At 35.8% G+C, this 10,499-nt stretch overlaps 1 protein-coding gene across 1 annotated transcript in view; it reads left to right on the top strand.

Annotated features, from left to right (window-relative positions):
* The first annotated feature begins 6,732 nt into the window (after positions 1 to 6,732).
* LOC117102040 (cell wall integrity and stress response component 4-like) overlaps positions 6,733 to 10,499 on the top strand; it is a 4,811-nt gene continuing 1,044 nt past the window's right edge. The window contains exons 1-8 of the mRNA XM_033242254.1: positions 6,733 to 6,970; positions 7,146 to 7,313; positions 7,475 to 7,549; positions 7,837 to 7,989; positions 8,235 to 8,399; positions 8,597 to 8,773; positions 9,627 to 9,696; positions 9,910 to 9,941. Of these exons, the coding sequence (XP_033098145.1) occupies positions 6,733 to 6,970; positions 7,146 to 7,313; positions 7,475 to 7,549; positions 7,837 to 7,989; positions 8,235 to 8,399; positions 8,597 to 8,773; positions 9,627 to 9,696; positions 9,910 to 9,941 (1,078 nt within the window). The remainder of the gene's footprint in view (positions 6,971 to 7,145; positions 7,314 to 7,474; positions 7,550 to 7,836; positions 7,990 to 8,234; positions 8,400 to 8,596; positions 8,774 to 9,626; positions 9,697 to 9,909; positions 9,942 to 10,499) is intronic.

Genomic DNA, 10,499 nt, shown 5'->3' with positions numbered 1-10,499 from the left:
CCGCGGGGGGGGGGGGGGGGGGGGGGGTGCGACAGGTGCATACGCCCCCCCCCCCCCCCATTAACAAAGGTCCACATTTTCAGGGTAGAACATTAAAATCTCACTTTTACACATTTCAGAAATCCATCCACCAAACCTGCTTGACCAATCAGAGCAGTTTCCAACAAGACAAGCAACGACTTTTAACTGTCATAAAGGTTTTTGATTAATTTGAGTGTTTTCCCCACCGCTTGCATGTCAATGATTCACTGCGAACAAGCTCATTTTCCTTCTATGTTTTACTAAAATCATCTTTAGTTTTGCTTAGAAATCATCTTGATACAGCAGGGACGGATTTAGACCTTTGCACTGTTCGCCATGGTGAATGTCAGAGCAACAAAAATATAATACACAATATCAAAAACAATACAGAAAGATTATTGGTTGCCTAGACTAATACATCAGATTATTGTGTGATTGTCAGTAAAGCACTGACTCCTCTACCCAACGTCCAGCCACAGTAGCAGCAGCGATGAAGGAATGTGATGATGACATTTTCCTTAATGCGATGGTGCCCACCCCCCCATACCCTAAATTTGTCAAAATTATTTAAAAAAAGAAATTTATATTCAAATGTAGGTTGGTTGGATTTATTCGGTGTAAACACCAAGGATAGCCCACGAAAGAAGCAGACTTATTTCCAGTGGGGTCCTTCTGGTGGTGACTGGGCAGTACACCGGGAGACAATCCCCTACTCCTTTCCGAATAGTGTACTGCGTTCTTTAACGTGCACATGGGCCATAAATGCACACGGGACCAACGGCTTACACGTCTCATCCGAAAGACGGTGCGCTATTGTAACTTGTATTTCAGCCCTCCAGCTGAAACACAGAGAGGTAGCGATAGGAATTAAACCGGGGACACAGAGATCTCCATTGTATACCGCACACACATTGGCTACCACCAGATTAGCCGACTGAGCTAAGCTGCTCTCTTAAATTCTGTAAATCTAATAGTGCCATCTCCGGCCATCTAGAGGTACCATAATCATAAATGTTCTTACCTCAGCCCAACTATGCTCAAGTGTTATAGACCCTCAGTGTGTGAAAGTCTTTCCCTAATTTCCCCCTCTATTTCGTGACGGATTCAAGCAGGCCCAGTCGGCCAGTCCCCCCCTAAATTTTTCAAAATTAAGAAAATCAGTGGGGTGGGTGGGGAGAGAAAATGATATTCAAATTGTATGAGAGTTCAATTTCTGGCCATTTCGAGGTGGCATAATCATAAATTTTCTGCCCTAAATCCCAACCATGGTTGTATCTCCTCCATCTGTGAAAGTTTTTCCATGGTGCCCTCTTCAAAATTGTTTAATACACGCATCTCCAGAAATCGATTAAGTAAGACCTCAAATTATCAAAATATTCCTGATCCGTTCTCTCCCAACATGGTTTTTACACCTAGGTGCCCTCACCACTTGGAGCCATTTTGGTTCACAATTTCGCACCTACCCAATACAAATCCTACGTACGGGCCTGGCTAGCCATTTTTAAAAGGTTGTATGTTATAGAGAAAAAAAAATTGTTTATATGTCTAGTAATTGGTGAGAAGATAGCGGTATCATATTATTATCATCAATGATTAACGTCAGCACCATCCTCGTCATCATTATCGTCATCGTCCACTTCAGCACTATCGTCATCATCAGTATATTTGATCATGATGATATATCACCATTATAATATCATCATCATCATTATTATCCCCATAATCCTCATCATCATTATCATAATCATCATCATCATCTTCATCGTCATTAATATCATAATCATTGTTGTCTTAGTTGATTTTTATTTTTAGTAAACATCTTCATTATAATCATTTTTTAATGATATTCACTACCCTGCATCTATACATTATTTTAAAATATTAGTTTATTTTAATAAACTAACATTAAAAAAACATGAAATGATAAACAATACGCTTTAAGAATATTAGATAACATTTTATGATCAGTTGTATATATACATACCAATTTCTCCCCTTGATATCCAACATCAGCTAACATGTTCATGCATTACTATGTTCAGATTAGGCTTATGCACCTCATAGAGGCAATAAGTTTACCGAAAGCGTAGCGTGTTCACTAAAATATTTGTATAGAGTATATAAAATGATAATTTTCCCATATGAACTACTTTCATAAATACCGTAACTGCAGTATACAAAATAATGAGTTTAATGTCAACAATAACATTAAAACATTGAGTGTAAATAAACTTGTTATTTTCGTGTCTAATTGTTTTTGTTGTTGCAAACCTGTCAGAACGGCTTATACTAATATTAAGCCTTTGGTTCGCTGGATGACTTTCATCATCTTCTATTGATTATTTATCAAAGCTACATCATATTATTTTAGCTCAGTAATTTATTTAACATGAATACGTACAGATTTTTAACAGAACATGGTAATACATGGCGTTCAAAAATAGCTCCCTCCATAAGAGTAACCCATGGTTTATAGCAACATCAACGATGGGGGAGGGGGGTGGCTACTTTCATAAGGTCCAGTATGCGAGCGAAGCGAGCATCTAGGCTGGGGGACAGGGGCCGCCAAGGGCCCCCGGTGGGGAAGCTACGGATATTTTACGAAGTTCGGTGAATTTTGTAAGTTATTTTATAGGCATCAAGCTACTGTAATATGATTTCATATTTGTTGTAATTTAGTGGCCGATCCAGGAATCCGAAATAGAAGGGACCAGGGATTGTAATTTCACAGATTGAAGATCTATTCTACCTCAGCCCCACCATGGTTGGGGCTGAGGTAAGAAAATTTGTGATTATAGCACCTCTAGATGGCTGGAAATCATCACATCCAGACATAAAATTTGAATATAATTATCTTTTTATCTCCATTTTTTTATTGAACAATTTAGAGGGGTAGGGGTGGGGCGGCTGGGTCCCCTTGAATCCGCTACTGGCTACTTCAACAGATGGAGAATCTATATCACCTCAGTCCCACCATGGTTGGGGTAAGAAAATCTGTGATTATGGCACCTATAGATGGCCGGAATTTACACTCTCGGACTTAAAATTTAAATATAATTTTCCTTATATCTCCATTAAAAAAATTTAAAAAAAAAAGAACAATTTAGCCTTCCCCCACCCCCCTTGAATGCGCCACAGATTTCCGAACAAAGTCGAAGTCGAGATTGCTTTCACGACCTCAATGGATTATTTATCATAAGGATTATCCTTGATATGGGTTCCCCGACGAAAACTTAACTTTTCAACCGATGGATTACCCTTCTATGTAGCACGGAAATGATAATCCAACTGTGGCGGGTCCATGAAGTCCAAACAGAGGGGTTCTAGGGAGGGTCTTGCGCAAATAGAATGTCCACCCGCCTCAGCCCCACAACTGTTGGGGCTGAGGTAAGAAAAAAGTTATGATTATGATACGTCTAGATGGCCGGATATGGCACTCTCGGATTAAAAATTGAATACAATTTTGTCTTTTTTCTCCATTTTTTTTTAAATTTTGAAAAAAAATAAGAGGATGGGGTCCCGTGCTGACTGGATTCCCCATTGAATCTGCCACTGTTCAATATAACACTTGACATAGCCTATCATTTTGTTCACAAATGTCAAGCAAAAGATTTTTTATTCGATTTTTTTTTACTCAATACAGTTTTTACAACCTATAACACATTAAGTGTACTGTAAATTCTGTAGTTAACCTTCAGAGAACTTTATTTTAAAAAATGGCCTAATTAAGTATCTTATTGTTTTCGTTAAATTAGATGGAGTTTAAATGTGGTTATATTACGCTAGTTTTTAAGGTTAACTGTAAGCCAATCAGTTACACTTACTATACATCTTCGTGGTTAGCATAAAGAGAACTAGAACGTCGCTCCATTAAGAGTGTCTACCTCCCCCCATATGTCAAAATACAGAATTCACGAATGCAGGCGATTTTTTCTTCATGCTCGAGGGTGGGTTTCAAGGAAACCTTACAGACGCACGTATACAGACGCCAATCAACATTTTGTTGCTCAACTCAAAAAGGGGACTTGTAATGTTCGTTAGAAAATGAAAAATAAAATATATATAATAATAATAATAATAGGTCAATTTATAAGGCGCAAATAAACAAGGTGTAAGCACCAAATAATATTAATATTAATAATAATAATAATAATAGCCTAATAATAATAATAAGCCTAATAATAATAATAATAATAATAATAATAATAATAATAATAATAATAATAATAATAATTAAGAGACAGCTATACATGTTTAGGCAATTTAAATTATACGTATTTCCTTGTTTTTGGTTATTTGCGAGCAAGTTGGCAAATTCTCAACATGTTTCTTTATATCTGTTTAATACTACAGAGTTGTCTTTCAATCGTTTATAGTGAAGGTATTTGTTTAATTTTTTATTTTGTAGTGTAGGTTTAATAACTAATTTATTTCGAGGCAGAATGTTAATCAGTAACTGCCATGACATTGAAGTGCGTTTTATATATTTTCGACACTGTCAGTGGCATTTTACAATTTAGCCTACATGTACTCAGTGTTCAGGTGTCCCTCCAATTAAAGGCCATTTTTGGGACTGGATTTTTTGACTAGTCTCTAGCAGCTTTGGTTTCTAATATTTTTATGCTTAAATTATGTAACAAAAGTTATTATAGAAAAAGATGCATTAACATCACTAGGCCTATTTATTTTATAGTGGTCTTTATGCTATTTGGTTATTAATTGGAAGGAACAGCTAATGCCCAAAACGCATTTAACCGGGGCAACCGAAATGTGTCTGTAAATGCGGTGGCGGATTCCCACTCCTCACCAACGAAAAAAAAATTGTTTAAAATTATTTTTAAAAATTGAGAAAAAAATAAACTTTTATTCAAATTTAAGTCTGAAAGTGCAACTTCCGTCCTTCTACAGGTGCCATAATCATACATTTTGGTGTGCTGAGGTTCAGACTCCACTTTGTGAAAGTCCCCCTTGGTCCCCTTTGTTTTCAAATAAAGAATCCGCCACTGAATTGGAGCTGGCCTTAGTTGGAGGAGACCTGTATATTTTGTACATCACTATTCCCAGCATATTTAGTTTGAGAAGCTACATGTAGAATCTTATTATGATTGTGGTGACAAGTTGAACACAAACGACGTAGTCTTGATCGTGCTGGGCTGCAGACAAAATATCACGGTAACGATGCTTACGACGAGTTTAATTTTCAATCTCTAACTGAAAATCCTGTCCTAACGTCGTTAAATGCTTGTTACGTCCAATAATAATCATGTTTAAAAAATAGAGAAGGCCTATTCTTTTAACGATTTATTACAATGAGACATATTTAAAATGTTTTGAACATTATCACATATCATATCTCAATCAGTGAGACTTCTTGTTTGTTAGACATGAAATGCTTACGTTTCTTATGAGATGGTTGACTTGAAGTCAACTGTTTATAAAAGAACCGTTTGCAACGTAACAGACCTGATGATATAATTCAACAAAAACTCGGTTTCCTGTCGATTCGTATTTAATGGACGTATCGCACAGATGAGATACCGGTACTCAACGTGCGTTTCCTGTCGAACATTGCGCTACAATTATTTTACCGTGAGTTACGCCAATTTCACAAAACAAACGTAGCAACCAGTTTCCTGTCAAATTTAATTTTTCTTTGCAGAATTTGTCGCAATCGTAAGAAATTCTGAATTCTTTACGTCGACAAAAAAACCAACGTAAACGACGTACTAACTTCGAATGCGTTCCAATGCACTGTCAGATATAAACAAATGGTCGTAATAAAGCATTCAGCTAAAATAGTTGTCATGATAGCTCTATAAAATAATCACGTGATCAGAATTTTTAAATACTTTATTTATTTACTAAAATGCACCCTTTGCATGGGAAAATAATACTCAATACTCTTGGAAGGATTAGAATGCCTAATATTAATACTGGGATATTCAGGAATTCTTCGACAATTATAGAATATATAATATAAAAATTATAGAAATGTAAGATAATGTATGTTTTAAGTGGATTTCATGTAGTTACGAATTGTTTCTTGTGATGTGCTACTCAATATGTATATTTTGGAATTTCTATCATTGTTTAAGTGATGCAATTATTTGAATAAATAATTATATAGGCCTATATGATTTTGATTCGCAATAAGGAAGAAAAAGTTAATAATCGTACCATGTAGATTTGTGACAAAAAGTTACTTGCATCTCTATCTGCATTATGTTTATAATGTAGAACATTATAAAGCAGATCTGCTATTTTTTCAATGTGTTTTTTACATCCGACAGAAATTGCGTTTGCAAATCACACGTAGTATTTGCTCTTAGTATCATTGTGAAGCTTAAAGAGTTCAATTGCTTTATTGGTGTAATAATATTTAAATGTGAATAAGAATACCCACAATTTGCTTTGTTTGACTATTCTGACAGTGATTAGCTATAGGTCTAATTATAGTAATTAATATACTTCACGTAGGACTATTCTTCTTTTAATGCAGCCTGTGCCGACTTTTTTTTGGGGTCGTCACACTATCAAGCTACATTTGTGGAAGCAGACCACTATTCAAAATTCATAAGATGGAACGAAGTTACGTGTCAGCAAACGGGCTATCAACTTGTAAGCATAACTACTTTAGACGAAAACAATGCAATCTTCAATTCCTTAGAAAACTGTACTCACGGAGACTACGCCATCGGATTATCTCGACAGATGGGAAAGCCGAGAACCAGTGCCAGCAGTTGGAAGTGGGAATCCGGTGAGACTGTGAACCTGCTAAATTGGGATAGTAATGAACCAAATCAGGAAGACAGTATGTTCGCAGGAGTGTATATGACGACTCAGGCATCCTATGTACCTGGTAAATGGCACGACCTTGAGAATAACCAGCGAATAGGGTTATATACTGGTAGTCTTGGATATGGATATATTTGTGAAAAATTAACGTTACGTAAGTGACAATAACTAATCAACATCTTGTATTATCCGCCAATAAAAGTAAAATACATAATGTGTACACACTCATCGTGTCAATCACAATAATTTTACACTTAATAATTATGAGTCACATACATGATACTGAACATAGCCGGCTCATCCCAACCTCTTTATGTTTTATAACACAGCAACTACACAGGTATCAACAACTGTTGTTGGAACATCAATGCAGTCGCTTACCAGTACTATAAAGTTGAGTACCACTCGTAGGCCTACATCAAGTTCATCCACCGTAATTGATCGAACCAAAGAGCGATCTAGTATCAGTGATGAAACAATTACATCTAATACAGAAGGTATGGTAGGCAAGTAAGCACACAGTGTCATTGTGCTAAATTAAAAATAATACTGGGTAAAGTTGTAGACATGTATGCAAATATTTTACATGTAAAACACAATCACATACATGAATGCAGAAATGAACTTATACCCGTCTCATTTTTTTTTTTATTTATAGCAAGGACCTACTACAATACAACCAAAAAAACAACTGGAACCAGTGATGAACCAAGAACGGAGGCTAACACAGGAGGTAATGTTAAGCATCACAAAGTCACTGAACTAAATATAAGCATAAAAGTGGATAGGAGGAATTGTTGTTTTTTTTTTTTAAATAGTACCGAGTCATTAAAATTCACATCTGGTATCAGTCTGATATGCTATATAGTTGAGAAAAGAACCAATGATAGTCAAGTTCAGTAGTCAATGAACACATTAAATTGCTTAGGTAAAACATAATTGTGTCATCCATGTACACATTATAAAACACAATCACATACTAAACACACGAACAACAAAAAAATCGTTTTTGTTTCACAGCAACCACAAAATTATTTACAACTGCTAGTGGAACATCATCACAGTCTTTAACCAGTGGTGTACAAAGCACATCAATATCTACCACGGTAAGAGAATCTACAGAAAGAACTGCTAACAATGATGAACCAAGTACAAAGGCTGCTAAAGGTACAGGTAAAGATAGGCCATTAACTGTAATTGGCATAAACTTAGGAAGTTGTTGAAATAGAATAGTTGGTACCACGATATATGAGTCGGATAAATCAATGATAAGTATGTGACAGTAAAAACAACACCTTCAATTATTGTATCTTTTGAAATAGATTCATCATCTTGTAATTAATTTAAATTCTATTGCACAAATCAATGCTGCACAAATCATAGCTCGGCTCCTTATAAACCCCATTTTCCTTTTACAGCGACATTATTATCCACGACTGTTGATGAAACAATACAGTTAACCAGTGGTAGGTCTATGCAGCCGAGTAATAACACACCTGCATTACCAACGACGGTAACTGATGAAACCAAAGAAGGAACTGGTACCAGTTATAAACCAAGTATGAAGACTACCACAGATAAAGGTAAATATTGGCAGTTAACAGAAAGCGTAATTGTGTGGCTTGAGAGGTTGCTAATGGAAAAGCTCTACACTTTCAATTACCGCACCTTGCGTTCACAATCATCATGTTAATAGTTTACATTATTAAAACGCAATCACATACATCAACGGTGCACACATCATAACCCTGCTCATATCAACCTCTTATCCATTCCACAGCAACAACACAATTATCCACGACTGCTAGTGGAAGTGGAATATCAATGCAGCCATTTTCTAGTGGTATTCAGTCGAGTTCCACTTACCGTATACCTAAATCAACACCAACCACTGTAATTGGCGAATCCACAGAGGGAAATAATGAAAAACAAATCACGAAAGCTAACACAAATAAAGGTATGCAAAAACAAATTATAACTGTAACTTGCAGCGTCATTGTGCTAAATTCAAAATACAAGAATAATGAACCAGGAAATTTGTCCATCAATGGTAATCAATGGTGAATAAATATTCTGGGGAACAGTACGAGGTCGGGAAAATTACGGGCAGGGGCAGCAGCAAAGCCACCTGTAGCCTATTGTGAGGGTGCAGAGACGTTTGTAAGCTGTTCTAAGTGAAATTTTAAGCAGTTCTGAGAGGTTTTAAACTGTTTTTGGTGAGAAGAAGCAGGCCTTACCCCCTCCCCACAAATTACTGACGGCAAATCAAGGGAACTTAATTCCCTGCATCCTGTTGTTGCCGTAATGCCGCCACTGGTATAAGTTTGAGGTTGATTTCATATACTATAGCTATTTCTTCATCTATGAAAGAACAGTTAATGTGACTAAAAGCAATGGAATATTACCTTTGCGTGGGTGTAAAAAACTGAAAACATTGAAAAGTCTATGATCATATCGAGAATTCTTGGCACTTAAATTACTCTTCTGATGACAAGTATGGGTAAATTGAGACCTTTTGGAACTTACTGTTTACGTAGCACAATGTAATATCTAAGATATGTAAAAAACAGCAATAGATTCAGTCAACATTATTCTGATTTTGAAATAAAATTAAACTACCGCTTGGGGTTTAAAATGTGTGTATCACTATATACATTGATAATATTAGTAATATACATTGATAATATTACCTTTTCTCATATCATCAAGGAAGTTATATTAAACCTGAGGCCAACTTAACACCTTGGCGTTTGTTTAAGGAAAGTATATGTGATATTAACATAATGGCAACGTGTTTATTTATTTTTCAGGCTGGATGACGGTTGTGTATGTAGTTGCGTCATTTGCTTTTGTTATTGTAGTCTTGGTTTTATTATATAGGTGCGTATAATAGCTAACAGTACATAGCAGGTCTATATTATTTAGTTCCGGGTTACCATTAGATAATCCTCATAAATAATGGACATTCAGTATTTTCCCTAACCTACTAGATGTTTAGTTATTCTACATCAAAAGAGAGAAATACAAATATAGTTTTCAAGAATGTTTTATCATTTCAAATATTATTCTTGTAATACGCTATTAAATTGTCAGGGATGATGTGCTAATGAATTTAGAAGGTACAGGTGAGGTCATGTTAAACCTCTTGGGTGCAGGGCACAGCTTCTGAGGCAGAAGGGGCGTACCCCTTTGGATCCTCATGGTTTCTGCTTTATCGGGCCACTTAAAAATGTTAAAAGAAAAGCATTGATTTATCTAAATGAATTAATTCAAACAGATTATCGTGTTATAAAAGAAGAAGAAAAAATTAATATTTAAGTAACTTTGGTCAATGAAATGATCGGAAACGGGACTGCTAGCCTAGGCCAGCGGCGTATCTAAGGCGTGCGCACGTCCTCCACCCCCGCCAAACAAACCCCATATAACTGCCAAGTAGATAAAAATCACCTCATATCACCTTATTTTGCGAGCTAGCACTCCTCATTTAATCATGAAGAACAATTCATTCACAATTTAAAGACACCGCAATACCTACTCTATTGTTTTTTTTTGTTATCAGTATTTTTTTTAATAATGCCTAGCCACATTATAAAAAAAATATATATATATAAGGGAGTATTGCTATGGGTCACCCGGGAAAGCACAAAACTGCTTTTATTTCAATTTAATTCAAATTAATATTT

The sequence above is a fragment of the Anneissia japonica genome, unplaced genomic scaffold, assembly GCF_011630105.1.
Source record: "Anneissia japonica isolate Jap-2015-1 unplaced genomic scaffold, ASM1163010v1 scaffold997_len2565447_cov190, whole genome shotgun sequence".
In the NCBI taxonomy this organism is placed as follows: domain Eukaryota; kingdom Metazoa; phylum Echinodermata; class Crinoidea; order Comatulida; family Comatulidae; genus Anneissia; species Anneissia japonica.
This window is presented reverse-complemented; position numbering and strand designations above follow the sequence as displayed.